General features: G+C 44.1%; 1 protein-coding gene across 15 annotated transcripts in view; it reads right to left on the bottom strand.

The window, feature by feature from the left end:
• APBB2 (amyloid beta precursor protein binding family B member 2) overlaps window positions 1-26,038 on the bottom strand; it is a 158,458-nt gene that overhangs the window by 12,644 nt on the left and 119,776 nt on the right. For 13 of the 15 annotated variants that reach the window (XM_082759979.1, XM_082759972.1, XM_082759981.1 and 10 more), the window contains one exon: window positions 23,224-23,351. In XM_082759979.1, the coding sequence (XP_082616105.1) occupies window positions 23,224-23,351 (128 nt within the window). Of the gene's footprint in view, window positions 1-3,930; window positions 4,079-11,888; window positions 12,032-23,223; window positions 23,352-26,038 lie in introns of those variants that run through there. The other 2 variants (XM_082759977.1, XM_082759976.1) reach the window with 2 other exon arrangements.

Raw genomic sequence — 26,038 nt, 5'->3', positions numbered from 1 at the left:
GCAGCACATCCTCCATTGCCTTCTCAATATAAATTTACTTTTCCAAAGGTGTGTAGAACTGCATTAACCCTTTTTTTTTCTCTTGTTGTTTAATAATAATAATAATAATAAAGCCAACAGCCTAGTCTTGAACCCTGAAATTTTTACTTGTATCAATCAAAATTGAGTGGTGTCTATTTTAAACAACTGTGTTAAAATGATACCTGTGCAAAAAATTTAAATTGCTTTGCAGATTTATGTATTACAAACTGTAACAAGAATCCTCAGAGCAGAAAATGATATTCTCTGGGCTTGGCTTAAAATTCATTCCAATTCACCCAAAAGAGCCTACAGAAAATGACTGTTGATTTCTATGTCCTGATGCACACCACACACGCACCCATGAGTGTGGGGCCACAAAGCACAAGATCACGCTCATTAGGTTTTTCTGTGACACACAAATATTCCAGTATCACGAACCACAGAGACGTTGAGGAGCAAGAAGCTGTGCAGTAATACATATGACAACAACTAGAAGGCTTCTGGATTAATGCTTTAAATCTTTTACCAAGACTGCTGTTTCACACAGGAGGAAGGGAAATGGTTTGTAACTGAAACAAGTGTGGGATGCTGCTCAGGCCAGTTGTTTTTAGCAGGCTCACATCAAGTAGTTTGCAATGTTGGGGAGAAAAATCCAAAGGCAAGAAACCAGAACTAGATGAAACAACATTCACACAAGCTGCAAAATCTCTTTGGAGAAGATTTACTGAGGACCTTTCAACTTGCATTTCACCTGCCAGATATCAGACACTGAATGAGACCATTGCTTTCCTTCCACTCCCTTCAAAGGAAACTCATAACCCTCTTCACCAATTAACTATCTCATCCACTGTGGAATAAAATCCTGCAGGAGAAGGAAAAAAAATCCCCACTCATGAGTCTTCTCCTTCCCATTTCCCCCAGACAGTCTCTCTGCATTTAACCACATATATTCCTCTCTAATCAATGATTAGAGTTGGAAAAATTGTGGGAGAAAAGGAATTTTCCCAAAGTTTCTGATAGTTGCTGGCAATCCTAAAAATGTACAAAAGCCGTGCAATTTCTCTTCACTCCAGCCTACAGAGCTCCTGTGCTGTTTGGCTGCTCCCCAGTTGCAACCTAGTATGGCAAGCTTCTCCACCATTACAGGCCCTGGGCATTCAGTTTTGGCCGAGGTAGTTAAGCAAGCAGAGACTTCTTATTTCAATACTCATACAACTTAAAAAAAAAAAAAAAGAAAAAAAGAAAAAAATGGGGTTTCCTTGAAGCAAAACATCAGTTCTGCACTTATTAAATTCTCCTCAAAGGGTCTGGCGCTGACAGAGTGTAGCTTGTTTTTCTAATTCATGCATAAAATGTGCAGTGCAAATTATCCCCTGCTGGAAGGCTGAGTTCGCTTCGTTCCTTGGTAACGTCACTCGCCAGCTCTCGAGGAGGAGCCGTGGCTACTTTGTGCGATACTCAGAGGCTTTCATCTGGCAGCCCTAAAACACACAGCCTGCCGCTTGCTCTTTGATGTCTTATCGTTGCCACTGTTCTGCGCCCTTCCAAGTCAGTTTGTTAAAACCCTCATGGAGCTGATATACGTCTGATACCCAGCTCGGCCCTCTGGAGCCCAGCGCTTCCAAGCCTGGAAGCATTTGCACGACTTTCACTCCGTTTTCTTTCTGGCACATTGAACCACACAAAGCTGCAGAAGCTGTTCCCCAAGATGTGTTCCCACATCTCCAGGCTGGCTGCCACCTCCTCTCGGTCAGGGCTCCCCTTAGACTTACTGCCACTGCCTCCCCAGCCAGAGGATGGCTCTGAGATGTTACAATCCCTTCTCTTTTTACTACCAAGGGCTGCGGAGGACCAGAGATTTACATAAACAGAGCCGTGCCAAGGTGCAACGTTATATATGAGCTCTCCAGATCCCTCAGCTGTGCCAACACAGGAGCAGCAACACACCTCGTAGAGCTACGATTCCTGTTCCATGCTGGTTTTCCTTCCCAACCTCACCTCACACTCAAACAGCTGAAGCACTGCCTTCATGGGCAAGGCGAGGAGGATTGCCTATCAGCTGTGCTCACCACCAAGGCTGCCCCGGAGACTCCATCTCATAGTGCTGGCAGCGTGCTGGTGAGGGCAAGCACCAGGGTGTCCATGCACCTCCACCAGAGCATGGAGGACCCCCATACCATGTGCCTGCAGGTGGCCACCAGTGTCCCACATTGGGCTCGGGGGGCAGGTGGGGCTCACTGCTACTCTCCTGCTGCTGGATAGACAGGGCAGGCTGGCAAGCAGCAGTTCAGGCATCCCCTGGTTTTTAAAACAAATGTAAATGAAGACAGAACTTCAGGGGTAGATCCTACGAAAACTGGTGGAGACAATGACTCTTGACATTGTATTTTATCTTTCAAGGTGATTTTTTTTAATTGCTTCACAGCGTTTATGAAATATGCATGGGCAGGGGGCTGCCTTCCGACCCCGTGCAGCGTGGCTCAGGGAAAGCACACAAATGAGGAAACTTGTCAGGCCCACTGCAGCTGCTGCTTCCCTTTTGTAGCAACACAAACTGTTGGTTTAAGTCCTTGGGACGGCTGGTCTATCATATTTCATGGATGCTGTATTTCCTTAAAATAGATGAACGTGTTGTTATGCCTATGAACCACCAAACAGCCTTTGTGCAATCGATCCTGTAAATTTGATTTTAACAAATTAGTACTTAGACATTTCTGACAATGCTTCCGTCTTCCAGATCTAATTGGAAGATGTAGGCCGCTGTTTACAGGGAATATTTAACGATTTTATAAAGAAATACATCAAGTTGAGACGCTCAAAGCAGCGCTGCGCATTTAAGCGAAGACGGCAGACTCCACCAGAGCAGCTAATGTCTCCACTGAGAATCGTTTTATAAGCGATGCTCACTGGTTCCCCTTGCTCTTTGTTATGCAGACAGAGAACACCGCAGTCATGCACAGACACTACCCCCGAATCTGCTTGCAGCACACTTCTGCCCGTGTTCGTCCGGGAGGATGCTCGCTTCCCGCATGCATGAAGCCTGCATTAGATTGCAAAGCCATCATCAGGAAAGTTCAAACATTTCCCTAGGCCAGCGCTGCCTGAAGAACTGATTAAAAACCAGCCAAGCCTGGAAAGCGTCCTCATTACATTCCACAAAGCAAACCTGAGCAACCGCTTGCATCTCTAAACCACTCTTCCTCCACCCGGTCCCAGCATCAAGTCTTTGCAATTTAGAAGGGCAAATAAAACCCACATCTCATCCGTGGGATACGATTCCAGCAGCAGGAGACTTTGGCGTGGCTGCAGCCCTTGTGCTGCAAAGCACGGGACTACAATGCCTCGCTGTGTGCGCTCCCACACACGGGCAGCATTGTCCGGGGTCCCAAACGGTCCCTTTGTATGGCCGAACAAACCCAACGCACCGGTGAGAACTTTTCGTCCCGCTCAAAGGACGAGCGAGCAGCCCAGCTGCAACCAAAACGAATGCAAAAAATGGGAAATAAGGGATCAACATTTCCAGCTGCCACTATAATTAGCTCCTCTAGCCCCCTGCTCTTAACATCACACTTTTTAAAAATGAAAGATGGTATTTTAATATAACTTTTCTGCATTTCAGATTACAGAGAACAGCAATATCTACACCAGAAGCCAACATCACAACCCTCTGTATTGCATGGCTTTAAACTGTGCTAAAACTTGAGGGTCTGGGTCCTGGAAAAGAAAGAAATAGTCAATTCAACTCGGCAGTGCAGTTAATAGCAAGCTGAGAAGGTGACAGACACGTGAATTCACCTGGCTGAACTTTAGCTTCTGTAGGACAGTGTTCACAAGCAAACTGATACAAGCACTGTTTGGTGCATGCCAGGAGGATAAACAGAGAAAAATGGGAAAATGAAAATCATTTACCTCTCTCTGAATCCAGGAAAGCATGAAGAAAGAGAAAGAGCAAGTTAGAAAGCACTCACACAGACAGATCTCCAGCATACGATGAGACAGGGTGGCTGTAAAGTGCTGTACATTTCGTATTCACTACTTGTTTGTAGCACAGCGTATCCAAGTGTCCTGCAACTATTTCCTTCCAGCGCTTATTTTGGTTGAATCCTGTTGCTCTGAAGTTCGTATTTTTGGAAACATGCAATGAAGCCAACAGGCATCAGCTGAATTTAGAGAGGCAGCACAGACATATCAACACGGGGAGGTAATGAAGCTTAAAATACCACACACAAACAGGGGAAGTAGTACGCGGTAAGCAAAAATGGACTGACAAAGTGCACAAACCCTCCTTCTTCTAAAATAACTCTACTTAGAGCAGACACTGACAAAACAAACAATTGTTCAGGCTGTGAAAACCTTACAGTTGTTTAAACTGCAGGAGCATATAGATCTGCATGAGCACGTTGAGTGCCTTTTCCACAAGCTCCTGCTCTGAGGTCACTCGGGCTGCCCCAGAAGGCACACGCTGCAGAAGTCACAGCCTGGGGAACCACCTCGCACAGGCACTGAGCTGACGGCAGGAGCACAAAATCCCTGCACGCCTTCATTCCTGAGGAACTCAGGACTGTGCAGACACCAACACTTTGTATACCCCTTCCTAAAGATGGGCAGGACAGGGCCAGGACTGTGTCCTTGTAGGGGTGCCACGTGCAGAAAGCAGCTGTTTTCACCTGACATTTCCACAAAGCTAGGTGGGTTGCTGCCTGCTTCTCCCCACCTCTCCCTGAGAACAGGACAGAGCTTCCTGCGACGCACAGTGCCACTGCATAGATAACAACTTTAGCCTGTGGAGGTGGGAGCTGCTTTCTGCTCCTCTAGACGTCAGGGAAAGCCAGGCTGAGGAGCCACATTCTGCAAAGCACAACCATGTATCCAGCTTTCCAACAGGTCCTCGCAAACAAGTCTCCATGGGCTATGCAGTCCTGCCCTCCACCCCCATGCACCACAGACCTCAGGTCTTTTAAGGACTCATCTGAGCAAGATTCACGCAAAGCACAAGAACTGTGGGACTCTACATCACCCTGGTTAGTTCTGCCTCTGAGAAACGAGTAGTGGAGTGGAAAAGTCACCCCGCGTACTTAAGGGTAGGATTAGAGACAGAACACGCTGAAGGGAAGGGATCCAATTCCCATTAGACATCTCACTTTAGCAAGCTTGTGAAGCTTACACGGGTATCTGTTGCTTAGAAATGGCTTAGGGAGTAGATCTGGAATAAACAGAGGCTTTCTAAGCCAGGTTTTAAGTAAATGTGCATATGGTTAACGAATGCGCCCATCCAACATGGGGGTGCGAGCACACATGGGTGCATATGTCCAGAGCTGGAGGTTTAATTGCAGGATACGACTCCACGAGCCTTCTGCACAGCTTGCTGTGGCACTTATATAATGTTTAAAGGAACTGTTGGATTTGATTTTAAAGCCACATTTTAAAAAGACGAGAAACACCCTTTAAATGTCATAGCCTGGAATTTAAAACTTCAGGCTTACAACAAGCACACAGAAGTCTGCTTCAGCAATGACTTGAGACGAGCCAGTGGCAATACCTATGCAAAAAGGACCTCTACAGATCCCATCTTCTGCACCTGGCAAATCTCAAACTATAAAGCATGAAGTTCTACTAAGATTTCATATTCATGCCTCAGAAACAAAGCACACGCATTCGTGTCCTTTAAAGCTAATGTTTTATATCATAAATGAAGCATTCAGTACATCTGAGTACTGAAGCAGTTTATCCTTGTTTTTGCCTAAAGAACAAATCCATTTTACCAATGTAGTACCCAGATTGCTTGAGAAAAACAAATACACTCGATCTCCTTAGATACCCCAGAACAAAATTTGTTAAAAAACAAACAAAAAGCTTGTCTGGTGCAGTTCCTAATGCTTGACCTTAAGAACTGTTGAAACTCTAGATGTTCCAATTCTCACCCTCCCTCACCTAAGTTTATTTCCATTATTTTACTCACTTCTGTCATCACAACGGCGAACACAGGTAGCTGACAGAAGTAACATCCTTGACAAAAGGATTCTGACTTACTGCTTAGATCATGAATATCCCCCAGTTTTACCAGGACAGCACAGCAACATCCACAAATCCTAGTACGTTAACTCTCTCCCCAGATCAGTTTCTTCTCATTCCTTAATATTTTCTTTCTTCATGTGCAGGACCTGGTTTCTGATCTCTCTATTTAAGAACAAATCCAGGCTTCATTTTTCTCCTGGACTCATTCATTCCGTTTTGTGCAGAGGGCCAAGGTGCCAGTACAAAGAAAGGCAGCAACTCCTTGAGCTGCTGGCATACAGTTGCTGTTAGAACACAATGCAGCCCTGACCTATTTTCCTTGTCAAAAGAGTACAGAGGCTGCTCCTGAGAGGAGCTGATGACAAATTGCTCTATAAAGGCTTGATTCAGGCATTTAAATAATTGTTATGGTTACTTTTTGATCCTGTAATGGATTTTTTTTTCTATTTATAGACTCCTTCATCTTAGTATTACTGATTTCAGCATAAGCAGAGTAGTGGTGTGCTTTCCATTGTCCAAAACACTCCACAGCGTGGCTAGTGAAAGCAGCCAAGCTGGACACAAGATCCATATTTATGAACGTAGCAGACATTCCCAGAAATGGTACGGTGGAAGCACGGGCCGTAGTCCGGTTGTAAAGAAGAAATAATACGGGGCCCTCTACTCTGCTTCTTTCCAGGTGGTGAACTTGGGAGTTCCCCCTTTTTGACATCCAGTGGTGACCAGTGGAGATGTCCTCAACCAAAACCCCACTCACACCTTCGCTCCAGCTCCACAGGCTTTCAGCTGGGCTGGAAAGGATTTCACCAGGCTGCCAGCATGCAATAGACCAAGAGGTTAAAAGTAGATCTCTGTACTGTGAATACTGAAAGCTTTTTGAGCACAGACAGCCCTGATTCTTTATCTCAATGTCAACTTGAAAATACAAATAAAAAAAGAGTATGATTTGTACTTTCCAGGAGAATAGAGTCAATGTTTCCAAGCAGTATGCGCAGCAGAACAGGGATCATCATCTCCACATGTTAATCACTGGCTTTATATGAAGTGGACATGGAGTGATTACCTCTCCCAACAAAGCTTTACATTGGAAATATCTTCCAGCAGTTTAGACACAATGTACTAGGGAATGGAAAAAAGAACTAGAAGAAGTTATGCCTTGGATCTAGCAGGTTTTGAATGTAGTACAGTTAAACACAAGCCATGACCTGCTGGTGCAGACTCTCGAAGGGAAATCTATTAATTTTCCCGTCACTGTGCAATATGCACTTGTACAGAACAAGCACATCACAGCTGCAAGTGCAGACAAACAAAACAATAAAAAAACAAAAAACCAGAGAAGGAAATTCAGGAAGGTGAGAAAAACACAAGCAGTCAGGCTGCCGGACTTCCCCAGGCAGCGAATGGGGCTCCGGCTGTGGGATTCTCACACATCCAGCAGGGCTGCATCCCGCTTTTAATCAGTTAATTACAGCTTCCAAATTAATCCAGTAGCTCTTCACAGAGTGCCTTGTAATTAATGAATTAATTTCATACAGAAGACTACTTGCCTGTGTTCCTTTCATATTCCAGTAGCTCAAATACAGTTGAATCATTTACCTTTAAAATAAAAAAAGGAAAAAAAAAAAAAAAAGAACAAAATGCACCCCAAGGATAGAAAGCAGCCATGGAAAGTTTTCAGTTTCCTGGCAGATTTTATTGATGGCTCTAAGTGCCAGAAATGCCATGAGAGCAGCTGTGCAAGTTCCTCAGTGCAGCGCTCTATATATTCTTTTCCAAGCTGACTGAGTTAAAAGGGGTCAAGCCAGAGCCTGCCTATATTGGGAAGATGATACCTAGAAAATACTGCCAGGGCTGCTATGCAGCATTTGAGATTCATTTCTGAGGGGAAAAGGCCAAGTCCTGTGCGGAAAACAGCCTGTTACCTCCCAGCCTGCGGGGATGTGAGCAAGGAGCATCCCTGCCAGGGACAGCCCCCAGGGGATGCTTCCTCCCCGGGAAGGAGGTGATGATCTCTGCCAGGCCCATTTATTCTGGGTTGTTTTCTGACTTCCAAGCACATTGCAGTTATGCCAGGGTCGCCTACTTCCCCCAATCACCCCCCTTCATCCTCTCTCCTTTCGCAGAGCGAACAGCACAATGTGTCCTTGTCCTCGCCCCTGTCCCAGGAGAGCAGAAGTGCATCAACCCACAGCCTCTGTGGAGTCTCCTACTTCAACAAAGCAGAGCCACTGTGCAATGGAAAATAAACCGCAGCGAGAAACTTGGCAGGTTTTGCTCTTGCTGGCACCTCTGGCAAGTTACTAAAGAAGCAGGGTAACGCTGCTCTGCTCGAGTAATGCTTTGATGGTCACTGTGCTGCACGTGAGAGCATTAGGAGCCTCCCTCCCTGTGCCCGGCAGGTGAATTTAAACACAGCCTGGCCACCTGGGTGTCTGACACACTCAGCTAACAGGGTGAAGAGGTTAGCATTTGACACATCTTCATTCCCGTAGCTTCCCCCGGAGTCTGGCTGACTGCAGCTCCCCCAGTTATCTTGTTTGAGCAGATCAGAAGGAAACCAGGCTGCCACATGTCGCCTACACCACGCGCAAGTGCAGGGGTCTGCCCTCTGACCTCCACAGCCCTCAGACATCTCCACGTGGGGCTACACAAGGCACAATCTGCTCTGGCCATCTCTCAGTGATAATGACTAACTGAATTTTCTTTGCTTTCAATTACTGGAAGATTTTATTTCCAGGCACATTTTACTTGGTTAAAAACACTGATGCGTGGCACCTTATTTACAGCTGTAAGTCCCCGCCCAGGAGTACCCTCTGAGGCCCTGCTCTGGTTTTCTAATTTGTAATTACAAAGTGTAGGAGCACTTTATGCAGCAAAATGTTTACGTAAAATGTACTTACACCTCAATATCATAACATGATCAAATAAACGACCTTCATTTCCATGCAGCTGAAGTTCCTCTGTTGCTTAGAGGGTGATTATGTTCTTCCGCCTATGTATGCCATTAGAAAAATATATTTGTTTTCGCTGAATGTAAAATGTAAAAGCTTACAGTATTCTAAGGGTTCAGTAGCTCCTTAACCTTTTTTTTTTTTTTTTTGTAAATGATCCTTAGGCTTTCTGTCTTCCAAAAAGTATCAGACTATTCCAACAAGCTGTGGCCTTGTGTTTCTGGGCCCCTCTCACCACCAGCACGGAGACTGAGCTGAAGCACAGCCCAGCCCTACAGCAGAAAGTCCCTGTTCACCGTGGGCCAGATTGTGCCATCAATTTTTAAGCAATTCACTACTGGTAGGAAAGAAGGTTTCTGCTTAAAAATTGATGGCTTGATCTAGCCTTCTGCTGCTAATCATATATTATGAAGACTGCAATAACCTAGTCGGGTTCTATTTTTAAAAGAAAAAGAAAATACGAGGCAGCTTGCCACATCAAATGAACCCACGTTTTGTAATGGCTGAACTCTGCTCTTATGACCAGAGGCTCTGAATCTGTAAGTCCCACTGATGGTTTGGGTGCTAGACATTACATTGGCATCTGACAGGCAAGATGGGTCCTTGTTACTCCTCAAGCCCAGACCAAAAATAAGCACGGAGCAACCCCAGGTTACTTCACCACATCTTCAGGGCTTCCCTCACCTGTGCACAGCGACTGACGCCCTGAGATGAAAGAGATGCTGCCCTTACAGACCCCTGAAGCTCACGGATACCCCGGGCACTCGCTCACCTGATGTAAGCCTACATTGAAGGGCTTTCCTTACCCGCTGCAGACCACTGCTTTCCCTCTCCTTGGGAAACGTTATGCTTGGCTTGTTAGGAACCTGGCAGCATGAAAAGAACTTTGAACAGCAGGTCAGTGTTCCCAGTGATTCCCTGTTTTAATTTTTTATAGAATTACTGAATTCAGCCAAAAAGATATTGCAGCACATCAGTTTGGAAACTTGATAAAACACATAGAGAAGAATTTAATATTAAATCAAAATACTGTAAGAAAAATGGGTATTTTTTTTTTTTGGCAGACACCAAACCAAATGCAGTGACATGCCACTTATTTTCTAAAACAAGGACATGAAGCTGAGCACTTATTACTGAATTGATATTCCCTGATTTAAGTTTTTGACCTGGATTAACTTCACCCAGAGAATGAGGGCATTTCAACCTATCTCAAACTCCACTGGAGCAAAACCTGCACTCGATTGCTAATTAAAGGCCTAGAGAGCATTGAATCAATATTAGCGCTCCTATCAATTAGATCAGAGTGGTGTCCACAGTAACACAGACTTTTCACGTCATGAAACACAGGAAAGTCTGCACGGCAAACCACAACGGCCTGCTGCACAGGACACCCAACAGACTGTCCCAGTGCAGAGGCATCCAACAGACACGCCGCTTCCTCACCCAAAATACTAACTCACACCGTCTGTATTTCAGCTGAGTGGTGTTTAAAATAACTTCATACAGAGAGTCTTGAAACGATTTATATACATCCACTCTTGTAAAAGGGAAAACTAATCTGTACTTTAACAAATCTAACTTGCATTACATAAGAAAGCCACACTATCTTTCTTCTAAATCCTCATGAAAATAAACAAGCCATTTTTTACTGAGAAATGCTCCAGGGCTAAATAACATCCTTCTCCTCACTCACAAGTTGTTATATTTACATTAACTGTGAGGCAACAGCTACACAACCGTAATTAAAGCCATGGTTTTAAGAGATTAAACAGTTCATATATTTCACTAATAAATATCAAGACTTCACAGTGTTCAGTATCCTTTAAGGAAGCAAAGCCTACTGCCCAGAACAGGGAGCGCAACAAAGCTCTGTAAGGTGTGAGAGACCTAATTTAAGAGTGAAGCTGCTGAGTTTAAAGAAAAAGATTAATGTGCTTGTCTCTCTTCCCTCCCCTCTGCACCCAACGTAACGAGGATTCAAAGCTATATATCAATTAACAAATCAATGAAATTTCTCCTGCTGCAAATTCTTTATGAATACAGATAGGATTAAGCAAGCCCAGAGACCTCAAGGCAATACATTACATTTAAATCACGAAGTTTCCTCGTCTGTCAAAAGAGCCATTAACCATTTCACTTCAACTACACATATTTTTACATGCATGTATCCCTACACACAGTGTGACACTTCTGCCTGCAAAATGTTTAATTCTTTTGGACTGCCACAGATCGAATGATGCCCATTGACAAGTATGGGCTGAAGGAAGAAAGCCCAGACTAGCTGGCTAGAAGTTATCTGGGAATGACACAAAAATCATTATGTACACACTGAATGTTTGAGTTAAAACAGAGAGGTTTCTTCTTTTTCAGTACACAAGGTTCTTGCTATTCACAACTACAGCACCTATTTGCCCATTAATGCAACATTAGCAGTGAAAACAAATCATGATTATCCTCTACAGACTCCAGCTGGTCAATATGCATCCAGTAACTGCAGCTGGCTCAGGAACAATTAATTTTGAACTGAATACAGACCCCCCCAAGCCCCTTAAACATCAAGGTCCATTACTTACTGCTTACTGCTCAAATGAGCGCATCTGAAGGGAGAGCAGCATCAAACACTCACTGCTTTCCACACAGCCCAGCATTTCTGCTACAGCGCTCTCCCAAAGGCTGTTAAGCGGCAGCTCTTGGAGAAAAGAGATCTGACTTGCCTTTGTCACACCAGGAGCCGCAATTTGCCTCGCAGGCATCCACACAGAGGCTTTAGGCTAATGGACCACGGCTTTGAAAATACAGCTAGAGACAAAGGCTCCTACCAACATGAGACTGTTGTCTGTGAGGGGGTGGGGATAGGGATGGGGCATGAGGATTTTTCCTGCCACTTTCTAAGTTTCTTACCTTGTTCTTGCAGCGAGCAGGAGTGTAACTCCAGGCAGGTGGCACGCCAACACCCAACGCAACGCTCTGCCCGCAGCGTGCGTCCCGGCACCAGATGATGCACGCCACGCACAGGCTCTCCATCAGTGGGGGCTGACTGCCCCCGAGCACAGCAGCTCATTCATTTTGCAGCGAGCACCACACACCACACAGGCTCCCCCTCTCCTGACAGACTGGGCGCGCTTCTGTTCGCCTGCTCCAGCTGCGAGCCGGCGGCGCTTCCCCCAAAGGGCTCTGCTCTTCTTCTCCCTTCCCGTTGGCTTTACCATGGGCTCCGAGTGGCTGGAGAAGCCCCTCTCCACCCCCTGCACCACGTTTCCAGCCCGTGAACTTGCCAGGCGATGTGCTCTGACAGCAGAGATCTTCTGCGGGATGCCGAGGTGTGCAGGGACTCTTCCCCCGCAGTTTCCCCGACCCCGTGCAGCGTGTTCACAACGTGACTGCAACCGGCTGCGACGGGGAAAGTCTCTTGAACAGGCTGCCGAGATGTACTGCCAAACCCGAGGAGTCAGGCAGAAGTACAACCGTGTTTACTCCAGTGGAATTACACCTGCTCATGCTCGGAGTGGGATTGATCCCTGAGCCGTAAAAACAAACACGCCAAATAATTTGATTTCCCGAACTGCCACATGCGGCAATAGGAAATCTAATTTAGAGGGGCTGCTTTGCTCTAAAGGTGACAGGAAAACCAGCCTCCTGCAGCTCCCATTTTTATTCTCTTTTGGGAAACCTCAGAGAGAAAAGTGGGTGCCTCTGGGTGCCGGGGGGACGAATGGCTGAACACGAGTGCCAGCAGGGCAAGGAACACAACCAGGGGTGTTCCCCCCCGCAGATAGAAGGGTGAAAAGCATCCAAGGACGGCTTGCTGGCAGGTGCTCCTTCCAGCCACCCGGATCTTTCTGGAGCAGGATGTTTGTTCACAGCCTAAAAATACCCTGAGAGTCTACAGAGGTTCCTTCCTTCCTTCCTGTGTGCCATCAACAAGGTTTGGCAGGCTGAATTATGCAACCTGTGCCATCCCGAAAGCTTTCTGTTGATTTCCGTGGGAATAACAGGTTGGAATTTAATAAACAAAGCTGTCAATGCTGCCTACGAAGAAACAGATCCAGCGCTTTCTTTCTTGGACGTGCTGGATGCCCAGCACTAGCAAGAATTCAAGACCATATAATAATGTTGACTCTTTCAGCATAGCTCATTTAAGCTTGAAAATGACGACAATTAACCTGACAGCGATAAGAACTGCCCTCTCTCTCTGCTGCTGTTCCCCTCCTTCACTCTCAGCAAGTACAGCACTTACAGGCCATGGTGGTTTTCCAGCTGGCCAAACGACAGCGCTTGTGAGAACAACGTTAGACACCAACTTGAAAGGCTCCTAAGGAGAGAAGCCAAACTTTGCTGTTTTAATATGCTGAAACAGTTTGTGGGAGAGAACCACTGTTCCTTGAACACTGGAAATGTGTAAAAATTAGCCTAATGAAACATCCCAGGTTTCAACTTTCTAGCTGGCTATCCAGTAAATGAACTGGGACCGAATTCTAATCCCTTGTTGGTTTTGTTATTTTGGTACACGATACTTGTGGTCTGTGCACCTTTGAGTAAAGATATGGCTGGGTAGGAGCATGCTGGCTCCACTACTGAGCCCTGCTGTCAGCCTTTCAGCTTCCCTTCCCCTACCCCACGCTCTCTGCTCTACGTTTGTGCCTTCTAGTTACAGAAAGAGCAATGGGTTTACCTCTGCCGTCAGCAAGAGGAAAATCTCCCAGGGCTTGGCCAGCCGGCAGTTCCCAAAAATGAGAAAGCAATTTGGGCCCAGCATCTTCCATTTTGTGCACATACAACTTGCTTAGGAACCACAGCCATAATTCATACTCACAGCTCTGGCAAAACTTAACTTTGCCAGTCCTCAGCCCAACCCAAAATTGTGCAGTGGCTAACCTTGGACATGCATTTAAAATTCTGTATACAGGCTATATCTAGGGAGCTATCACAAACACTTCTAGCACAAACTGCACCAAGTCCAGTTCCCCAGTGCCAGCCAGAGGTGGGAGCTCACACCCGAACCCCTCATCAGGAAGCGGGAGGGCTGTCAGTGGTGCACTTTCCCTACAGGCAGCAGAAAAATTGAGCTTGCAGGACAAAATGGGCCAACATGTTCCCCACTGCCAAGCCCTGACAAGGTGAACACTTCCCAGGAGAGCTCTCAGCACCCAACAAGTTCAACTCCTGCACTGATAGATGTGCTGAATTCAAGGCAGCAGGGATGTTTTGGGGCCTGCCTGGTATGTGAACTCAACACATGTCGTTCCAGCCTCTCCCAGCTATCACGTGCCCCCTTTCCTGGGTCTCCAGCTGGGTTATATATCCCCAGGCTGCTCTGTTCCTCACTGGAGATAAGGTTCAGCCAAGCTAACAGTGAGGGAATGGATATTTAACAGGGAAGAATCTGGGCAGGTCTCCATGCACTTGGTGCTGAGCCCAGCTCCCCGGTTAAACTGGCAGAGAACAGCAGGGCAACCGAGCAAACGAACCTAGCTTATGCTGTAGGCACGGGGATGGGAGCACATCCTCCCCAGATTCATCAAATATTCCTCTTGCACAGCCAGAAGCTGATTTAACTCGGAGCAAAACACCACACATCCCAACACACAGCCCTGTAATGCCAGCAGAGCCGTGGCTGGGCTACAGAAAGGTGAACACCACCAGCAGCCGAGATCCTCGCTGCACCCACCCTGGAGGTACTGGCAGATCTTCAGAAGACTGTGGATTGAAGAAGTGGATTTGGGGAGTGTTGCTGAAACACACGGATGCAAATCCAAAGCATGGTGGATCTGGAGTCCCATTCTTGCACATCCTCTCTATCTAGTTTCATCACAAATTATCAAGAAGCCACAGCACTGCCAAATCTTCTGATTTATCTGAAATTTCATATTATTTTCAAAAAGAGCAGGGAGAAAGTGAGGGAACATTTCATAAAGTTTAAATCCTGGATTCGGACAGGGATCTAAGAATCTCCATACACACTGCAGAACACACTTCCAGCATCTGTGGATGGGTGAGGGAAGTTTGAAATCCTACCTTTACCCCTAAAGGTTCTAATGTGACAAAATGATTACCATTTCTGAACGCCTCAGTTGGCAATATCCCATAAGGGCTTTGTTTGCTTTTTTACACTCAGCCCCCTGAAGCCATGTACGTACTTCAGAAATGAATAGAGGCCACGAGCAAGCGTTCAGTTTGCTTTGCCTAATTCATCTCATTATGCTGCTGTTGGAAGTTGAGCGATAGCAGAGATTAAAAGCAATTTTCCTAATTAAATACACACGGTGCCAAAAAAAAAATCTTTCTTAGTGCATCTGTTCTTGTGGGTTTGGGTACTTTTTATATCAAATGTGTATCTACATTTTGGAGACATACACGTAAGGTTTATTTAGACTCTTCAGACTGCACCAAAAGGAACAGGCAGAAGATAAAACTTCTCAAGCAATAAAGGCTGATGATACACAGCTACAAAGCAAAAGCAATTCAATATATCCATAGCTAACTGACCTAGACCTGCTATTGGCTTGCCCAAAGACCTACACCATTAAGAGACTGTCTGCAAATGCAGAGGAAAGGCCATAAGGACCCAGGTAGACCCTTCCAGTTGGAGCTACTGAAAAATTATTCCTCAAGTAATCTACAATTCCTCTTTATGCATCTTCTTGCCAAACACAGCATCACCCCAAACACGGCCGTGTATCAGTAACAGGCATCCCAGAACAAAGGCAAGCTCAATATCACAGGAGCTTGGCTAAAACAGAAAAAATCACTGACTTCAGCCACGATAAACATAAAGTCAGCAGGATACCAGGTCAGGTACTGATGCCAGCCATCCTTCCTGACCTTGCAGACCTCAAACTCCTTTGTACTCTTTTTAAGATTCATCGTTTGCTGCTTTCTTTTTCACCAGTTATTTTCGGCTATTACAAGAACCACCCTAGCCCTGCTGGGGAATAACAGCTGAACTATCCTGCTGCTCCCCGAGGTCTTACACGATTGTACTCAGCAATGCCCAGGGTTTCCAGCCCTGCACCTGTAAGTTATGGACTAACCCAACCCATGCTGAAGGTAATGAAAGACTTCCCATTAATTAAAAGGGGAATTTGGTCAGACCCAGAGGGCACAAGAGCCTACTTCTAGCCAGCTTTGAAATTTGTCACAGTGCAGAAAGGAGAACTTCAAGCAATAAATTTTAGAGGCAATTGAGTTCTGTATTTAATGCATCATTCAAATTATAAATTTAACTTATTTTTACAGCATTAAGTTGAATTAAGATGAATAGCATTTATGTGAGATATGAAAGATATAATGCACAGATTTTTCAGTGTCATCAAATTTTCAGTGTCATCAAGCACAAGTTTCTTCCTGCAAAACTACAGACGTTCACGTAACACTTAACACAAAACCAAGTCAGTCAGTAAAAAAAAAAACCCTAAACGTTTAAGACACGTGAAGCATCTGTTGAAAAAAAAATCTTTCAGTTTACTCAAATTAGTGTTTAAGTTTCTGCTAATCAATTTGCACATATCAAAGAGACTTCAGGAGGCTACCTGTCTCCATGGCCGGAGGGCGAACTGTGCTGAATACCACAGCCAAACAAAGGCCCTTCCCCTGTGGAGCCAACATCAGGAACCAAGCCAACGCATCGCTCGCAGAATTATGAGCCTGGAGTGAAAACGGTTTCTAAGCACACATAATGGTTAAGGCTGTACACGCTCTGATTTCCATAAAGACATCCTGCATATAAATATTTGAATCTTAATCATCTAGTAGTGAACAGGGAAAGGGATCCTGAGGCAGACACAGCATTTAAATAATTGAAGTGGGGAGCTGAGAGCAAGCTCATCCCCTTGTGTTTTAGAGGCATGTTCCAAATGACTAGAGCGGTGCACTTCAGTCAAGTTTGTGACAGAGCTCAGAGAGAGACAGCACAACCCTGAGAGCTTATTTTACTCTAGCACATGTTGAATTTCAGAAGACCTTCAGTGGTTTACAAATACACAGGCATCTCACAAGTGCCCTTGATATCAGAGTATAACACTGATGCAAAGTGTTTACGTAGGTTGGATGTAAATATTTACACGGTGAAGGCACATATAGAAACATCCCATCTATAACTCTCCAGCACCGCACATGAACTGCCTGAGGAGAAGGAAAAACAAGAGATGGATCATTTTCTGGCTGCACTTTTGCTTTTTAATTTGCTGTATTAGCAAGTCATGAATGCCCCACATTTCATTAAGTAGTGTAACACAGAGATAATCAAATTAAACCCTTTCTACTGCCCAGGAAGTTTTCTCCTCTGAATTACTTTACCAGAAATGACTTGCCCAGTCCAGTAATCATTTGTAGGAAGTCAAGTTTTTGCCTACCACACAAAACAATGAGCGAAGTAAATATGTCTTACAAAACGTTGACCTTTCCAAATAAGCTCCCGCATGACAGAGCGTCTGTTACTGCTCACACAGACATGCTGTAATCAAGGTAACTGGGAGCTGTGTCGGGCATTTCAGCCAGCATGGGGCTTTTAAGTATTCTTAGCATGATTTTTCTTTAAACACTGCTTGTTTCTTTGGTGACCTGTGCTCTCTGTGCCTTTTCTGGTCAGGTTTTCACATGCCCATCTTATTGGTAACTGAACAGCTTCAGAGGGAGGATGCTATTTTTTAGTGCAGTCTCTGCATGCGCAACTGATTGCACGTGCACCCATGTGCATGACAAGGCAAAGTAAATAAATTAATTTGAAATCACCTTTCATTGGCACTTAAGACCCAAGCTTCTAGTTGGTGTTGAAAACAAGGGGGCTTGCAGAGAGCTTGGGAGTGGGACATTTGCTGTCCCAGCAGGAAAGCAGCTGCCTTTTGCATCACTTGCATCAGTGTTTTGCCATGAAGTTAAAGCAGGTAAATACAGGAGCTCAGCCTGCATGCAGCACCTGTTTGATTAACATACAGTGGAAAGAATAACAGAAGCATCAGATTTCTACCCTACAACAGCAGACAGTAGCTCTCCTGTGCCACAGACACTTTTCACAGGCAGTCCAGCTATTATCAAGGGACCTGAGAATTTGAGTGGCTATCACACAGATTACCCTAGTTGTATCCTAAATCCTTTAACAGCTGGATTCCCAGGGAGTGTACGGAGATTTTCTAGCACAAATCTGTACAAACACACTAAGCCTTACTAAGTCATTATGCCATCTTTTCTACTAATTGAGATAACCCGGCAGCATCACTGTGGTTATTTGTAGTCCAGGCTCAGATATACAATTTGACTTAACTGTGAGAAAGAATCCCCTGTTGTCACATGTAATCATTTTTCATCCCATTAGTGGAACTGGGCAGAAGGGATATTAGAGATGCTGCCCTAACGTGGTGTAAACCACTACTGATACAAAACCATACATTAGAGGAAAACTAGAGATGCTTATTTCAAGTTAGTATGGCCCTGTTTCAACTCACCTTCAACGTACTATGTCTTTTAGGCTAAAACTCTGAAACTAAAACACACCACTTTTGTTAACCAAAATAAGAATGCACACATACAGCTTTTTGCACCCACTTAACCACATTTCTTTGAAAATACATTTCTCCCTTCACAGCTGCAGTGTTTCATTACTCCTTACTACACACTGCACCTGCAAATGGGCATGTCAGGCCTTATGGGCATGAACTGAAGTTTTGTACAGAAAATCATCTAAACTATTGTTTAGTGAGAGGAAAATGCTATCAAAATATATCAAAAAGGATATTCAGGTACAATTGGCTTAGGGAAAAGGAGAAAAGAAGAGATTACTTACAAAAGCCAGCAAAGTATATGGGTGAGAAAAGCCAGAGCAAGCCTTTTCCCCTGTGTAATCCCTCACCTGTGCCCTATTACCTGATTCCTAACTGCACGCTTTGTCCTCATTCCAAGGTTACAAGGCCCGAGGGGAATAGGCAATATTGATTCACGGCATCTCTGAGTTTGAAGAGTTCAGCTGGAATTACACGTGCTTTGAAGGGTGTTATCTCCTTAGAAGAGCAGGTGCATGCACCATCTCGGTTTTAATTTATTTTATTTTCAGCTTTTCTTGACCATGTCTCTTTATGCGGAAGAGAAAGTTTATTACTTGTTATCTCGCCCAGCTCGATAAGCTTCTCACACAGAATTGGAGAAAGGCTCGACCTCAGAGCACATTCAGGGTTTCAATCACCACCTTAAAGGGAAGGCAAATCTAAAAGGCCTTCAACACCTCCCTGAACAATGCAATTATAAGTCACACTACATCACCGAAGCCTGATGTTGTGTTGCTTGTACACAGAATATTTTCTGAAAGGGGGAATGATAAATTACAGATACCCCAGGCACACTAAACTTATCTTTATTGTACACACTTAGCTTTAAATTACCTAATTAAGGCCAGGTATCCCTCCCCAAATCTGATGCCTATATGATAGATGTGCAGTGGGGTTCAAGACAGGTAGTTCATGTAAATACACAGTCTCAGCCAGGAAATAGGGGTTATAACTCCACGAGACAGCCACCCTACCTGCTGCACAGCCTCCAGATTCCCCACCCTCCCCCTCCTCTCCTCTAACAAACCAATTCTTTTGCCAAGCCTTTCTTCATCCCTCTTACCTTGACATGCACTCACAATTAAAAACAAAATGCTTAACCTGCTGTAGCAATGCTGTTCAAGTGAAAACCTCCAAATCTGGCTGTCCAGAGAAAAGTAGTTCCTGGTTTGCTGAGACTTTCTTCTCCTCCAGCCTTACAGGATTATTCCCATCTGACTTGGGGCATTCATTCATTTTGCTGCCTACCTCCCACCCTGTGGCTGACTGCCTCATTTTCAGTGTGTGCATCGTGCCACTTTCTCCAGCATTGTCCTCCCCTCTGCCCCTTTTTGATTGCCAGCCTCATTTTAGTCCTGATATCTAAGGGAGCAATGAACCACGAGCAGTCCAAAGAAATGGGAGTATGGACATCCACACAGCTGCAGAGATCCTCACCACCACCACCTGCCCAAACGGGTGGTGTTAGGGCAGAGGAGGGAGCACAACACTTTGGCACTGTCTGTTCAGGGATTGTGAGACCATGAAGCCCCAGTGAGAGAATCTCCCCCATTTAAGAGCCAAGAACAACTGCCCTCCATTCTCTGCCTCCACAGAAACACACAAACCATACCAAAAAAACAAACTCATGAAAGAGGTTTTAAAAGTTGAGCTGGGCTTTGCATTGGTGGAAGAGCAATGAAGATAGAGGAGGATTTAAGGGATGTGCTAACAGAAACTCTTGTACAAAACTCGATGATCTTGAGGTCTCTTCCAACCTAGAAATTCTGTGATTCTGTGTGAAAATGGATGGGCCATTACCTCCCTTACTAGTTAGAGCTGCTCAGAAAGCAAAGGGCATGCACCAGCAGCTGAGAAGGAGTCACAAAACCCAACCAAAAGCATGATTAATGTACAGTCCTGCAGCTCACAACTGAAGAGAACAACCCTGGCACAGCTTCAGTAAAGCTGATCTTTTCCACGATGCTTTTAATGCCCAGAAAAGAACACGTCATGGCCTACTTGTTAAGAAGGGACTGCAGCTCCACAAATGATGCTGGTACCCCTGTGATACCACCCGTCACACAGTTTAACTGAGTGCCAGGATTTTTCTCATATTTAAGAAATAATAAACGAAGTATCATGATCTTTTTGGTAAAGGCAACAAAATGCAATGGCTTTCACTCTTAAAAAGTCACAAGATGTCGCCTAAGAAACACAGACTCTGCCAAAAAGGATGGCCAGGTACAGTATATTTTATTTTCCTTCATTGCCCATACATGCATATCAAACACAGGAGCTCAGAGTCTATGCATACAGCCATGCATGCATAACCTCCAGCTTAGCTTCTCTGGTGGGAACCTGCTTTTGTTCACGATTTTATGAAGGCACTCTGGTCTTTCCTAAGGTCAAACACACTGTACTAAGTGATTAATTTGAAACAAAGGATGCTCCTTTTCAAAACACAGAATCACCACACAGCTTAGGTCAACAAAATGATGGAGTCTTTGCTTATCACACAACTATTTTGTGTGTATGTTTTTTTTCTCTCTCTCTTTTTTTTTTATGGTAACTCTAGAGGTCAAGATAACAGTGCAATGTATGGAGAGAATTATTACAGCCTCCCAGTAGATGTTTCTGCCTGAGGTGAGCTAGCTGACATATCCTTAGATTAAACTTTCATCAGCAAATCGCTGTATTTCATCAATCTTTCATTATGGCGTTGCTTAGAAAATCATCCGGTCAGGTGTCATTAGAAAACCTTTTCATCTTGCAAAGCCAGATCTACCCAAAAAAACTACTACAAGGAAAATGCAGTTAAAAATGAGGGCTAGTGGGTCATTATGCATTTCAAGAAGGTCAAAAGAGAAGAAAACATGCATTTCTACAGTATTTAAACACTGTCTTTCAGAACAAACCCAGTTGATTTTATTATATGGACTCTTGGAACACGAAATGTAGCTAATGATCAACTTCCATGTGCAACAACTTCTGGGCAAGTTTCATGCCAGAAAGTGGGATTTTGTCACCATATCACACAGTTAATCCACTACAAACAGCAAGGCGTTCCCCTTTCTTTTCTCTAATGATGACAAACTCATCGTCAGGGAAAGCTGCGGTTGCAGTTATTGCATGACTCTGGTGTTTCTTACCTCAGGACCACAGCTAATTTTACCAGAATGAACCCAAGGTCTGCATGCAAATGCGTACATGAAAAGAGATACAATGCAATTTCCTTTCCAAGTCAGCAGTGAGGTTTTCTTCTACTCCCAAACAGCAAACCAAATGCTGAGATGATAGGCTCTCTTTTGGCCTTCCATCACAGCTCAGGTTCTTGTCACCTGAAGCGTTTTTCTTGTGTGCTGGCGCTTGTTGAGCAAATGTTACATCATTTATGCTACCCTCCAGAGTGCATTTCCTACACTGACCCTCTCTATATGCAGAACACGTTGTACGTCTGACTGCTCAGTCACAAGTTTGTAACTTTCTGCTTGTCTTTTGGATCTTCTATCTGTTAACTAACATCACGTGCAGTCTGAGTTTACTTACAAATAATGTACACTCTGTTTTTCCAACTATCTTTTTTTTTTTTTTTTTTTTAATGGGTTAATAAAATGTTAAATAAATTGCATTTCAAAAAGCATGGGCTCCAGTCCCAAAAGCCATACTGGACACACAATATACATTGAAGAATCCATCAAAATTCTTGAAGGAGTAAGAATCTGAAATCAAACTTACTCTGGTGAAAAAAAAAAACACAACGCAAACACAGCAAATGCCAGTAAAAATAGTATGTTCTGTCTCAAACATGACCACAAAAGGCAGCAACGCTTTAGCATGACTCAATCCTTACTACCCAGGATGGGTTCTGCCTGAAGATCCTGGAATTGCTCTATGTGAGTGGAAATATTCTGTATAGGTAAGAAAGCTCAGTGGGACAAGGAAACAGCTCGCTATCCTGCTCTAAATAAGTTACCTTCACAATCCTGTTTCCATAGCAGATAGAGCATGGAAAAGGATGCTCCCAAAAGATCAATCAGGAATGAGAGCTAATGCAAGACAGGCTCCTGTTCAGGAAAGCCTTTACACACACATTGAGGGTTGCTCCCTAGGGCAGCTTGAGCTCACCATCAGTCACGTGTTAGTGAAAAAACTCACTTTTCTGCAACACGCTTTGGAATTTTCTTGCATCAGAAGCTTTAAGCAATAGTCATGGAGTAAAACTATTACTTTTCCCTCAGTCAAATCAAACATGCCAAGAAAGCGGAAACAAATGCACACACTCATGGAAAAATAAGGAGCACAGTTATTTTGCAGCAGCAGGAAGAATTGCTTTCACACAGCCAGGAGAACTACATTATGGGCCATATTTGAAAACATGGTTTGATATGAAATGGTATTAAATACACAAACAAAACAAAACAAAGTTGCATGTCCCGTTTGATGTGCCTAGCTGAATTCATTTGAAATGTTTCCTCAACACAGGTTTAGCAAAACAGGATACAAGCGATATGCTACGAAAAGCAGAGATTAAAAAAAAAACGTACCACGAGTAAGAAAAAAAAATTACCTATTCTCTCATCATCCCAGGTCACAATTACCCAACCAAATGGATGGTTTTGATACCTAACTCACTCCAGATATACCCACACTCCTGTATGTGTATGTGGCAAGACATAGGAAGCACCAGGTCAGTAGGAACAAGGAGAGTGCAGACTCACCGGCCGTTGTCACGCCCCACGCCCCACACTCTGATGCTCACGATGGGCTGCGAGTGAAGAACTGTGCGATCCATGGGGTCGATCAGGTTCAGCATGTCGTTCTCCAGGATCAGGTACATGTCCTTGCCCTGCAACTCCAGAAAAGGTACAGTTACAGAGTACGTCCCCCTCTCAAAACTGGGATCAAGGCGTTATGCCTTCATCTTCTTGGGACAAACTGAAACTCAAAGTTTGTCCCACTGAAACTCAAAGTTTCAATTTGTCCCAAGAACAATATAGAACAAGCTTGTTCACTTCTAGTGTGAAAAAGATAAAAGATAGCATTTTGTTACTCCTATATTTTTGAATTATCCCAATTACAAAAACCTTTGATATCTTTTAAACGCAACTGTTTGACTCATTCAACCGCAATTTGTTGAGTAACTCAATAGCTTATTTTGCTTATCCTATCTCTAGTAAATTCTTCTAAATATAGCAGAAGAACTGTGTTAATAGTAAAGGCTTGCATCAACCTCTCTATACTCTTAGGGAAGAGTTCCCTCCTTCAAACAATACGTGCTTTGTTTCCATAAACTTTAGCCAGTGGGTCATGGGAACAGACAGCAATTTGTATGTGCCAGAGGATTTATAGGATACTCATTGAAGAAAGATTAATTAAAGGGAAAAAAATAGCATTAAGGCATGAATGCAAATTCTGCCAGTGACTGCAGAATCCTGGAGCCAGGATTTCTCCCTAATTTTTCTGGCATGTAAGAACAGGGAGAATTCTTTTTCCCTTTAGAGGAAATAAATTTATGGGCAATTTTCCTTTGGATGCTAATTCAGAAGTGTTAATCTTCCTCCTATTGCTAGCATCTGCAGAAAGGCTGTTGCTTCTTCTGCCACATTTAATAGCTCTCTTCCCAGAGGCTGCAGACTGTGGGATCCCATGGAAATGATCCCGGACTTATTGCCAGAGACATACGACAAGCTCCTGCTGATAAGAAGGTGGGAACTATCAGCTAAATATAGAGTAATTTGTTTCCCCTCTATTGTGCCAGAGTCTATAAATGAACAGAAAGAATGGAAAGGGTCTGACTTCCCACTGACAAGTATTTCAGAAATGACCTTTTTCTTCACCTCAATGACACAGAAAGCCTCTCCCTGCCTGGTTACAGTGGCTCAAGTTTTAATGATGTCTAATTTTGTGTTTGTATGTGACATATACTGATGTCACCCTGCCCCCAGGGTTTCAAGGCCAGGCAGCGAGGGGCAGGCACTGCCCACTGATGGGGGAAGGTGGTGAACCACAGGGACCCCAGCCTAAACCTTCTGCCCTATGTGGGTCCAACCACCTCTCCCCCCCAAAATCCCCTAATGAGCATCCAAACTGTGACACAGAGCTGGCAACGTGAGCTCTGAGAGGGGCATGGGAGAGGAGAGGGAGGCAGGCTGCTATACCTGGTGTCTGCACAAAAACATCATTTAGCCCCATAACCATGCATGTAAATGGGGCAAAACCATGGGAAATAAAGGACAGAAGCCAGGATAGCATAGGTAGACCGGGAGGATGGAGGAAACAAAACTGAGAACATATTCACCATAAAGAAAAAAGGGTGAGAAATGTGCTTGGAGGTCTGAAGCAGTAAGTAGTTTGTGTAAAAAATGTTACCAAGTGCCACAAGATTGCTTTTCTGACCCATTTTCTACGTATGTATTTATTCCAGAAGAAAATTATTACACGAAGGTAAAATCTGTTCATCATGCAAAATACGCTGGGATTAAGGTAATAAAACTAAATCCAAATTAGCTGGAGAAGATTGGAAAAATGGACAGATAAAGAACATAAGTCACAGGAAATTATCCTTGCAATGCTCGAGGGACGGCTTGGCTGCAGCCAGAAGCGATATATTTTGCTACGTTTTGTTGCTTTATTATACAAAAGCTATTTTAAAGATGGAAATACCACAATGGGCATGGAGAAAGGATTTAGACACACGCGGAACCTGATCGTCTCGGATGGCTGAAGAGCTGCAGGGACCTGATGCTCCAAGGAGGAGGGCTCTCGCAGGAAGGACCACGAAGGGAAAGGGAATAAAGGAAAGTCTCAGACCCAAAGGCATTTCAGGGAGGTGTTAGGTATGGTGGTATAGAGGCCAATGGCATCAGTACATCTTCACTGAAGTGATTTTGGAAGGTAAAGGGATATAATGCACGGCAAAGTAGTGATACAAACAGGTGAGTTGCTTTTATTTTTTCCCTTAGATTCTAGAGAACTGTGAAAGTTAGAAATTTACAGGGAATTTGTGTTGGGAGGAGGTGTGAAAGCCTGTACCAAAGCCAGTGACAAAGCTTCTGTAGGGTCAGAATTTTATTCAGGGTGGTTTGTTTTTCTGTTTCTTTATTTTTTATTCATGAAAATTTGGGGATAGTCCTAGTCCCAATTTCACTTTCATTACATTCTAGCTAAAATAAATCTCGAGGCAATCTTAAAACCCCTATCTGCAGCCATCAGTTCCAGCTTCGTAATAGATTTCTGCTGTACGAGCTCTGTTATGACAATGACAACCACATTTTTCAGATTCCTCTCTAAACCATGCCTCTTCCAATCACTCTCAAAACACTACATTGCCAGCAGAAAAACGTGGTTGTAATGATTTCTTTTTAAATCAAGAAGACAATTTACTTCAGGAGCCACCTACTCAAGCACAGCATCTCTATTGTTTTGTCGTGCTCATTTTTATTTTATTTTTTATGAATATCACGATGAATTAAAAATTCTTTTCCAGGGGACCAAAACTTGTCACCAGTTTGGCTTGAAAACTGGCAAGAGTTT

The sequence above is a fragment of the Aythya marila genome (assembly GCF_965140915.1).
Source record: "Aythya marila genome assembly, chromosome: 4".
Lineage (NCBI taxonomy): Eukaryota > Metazoa > Chordata > Aves > Anseriformes > Anatidae > Aythya > Aythya marila.
Note: the sequence above shows the minus strand (reverse complement) of the source record. Positions and strands in the feature narration are given on the sequence as shown.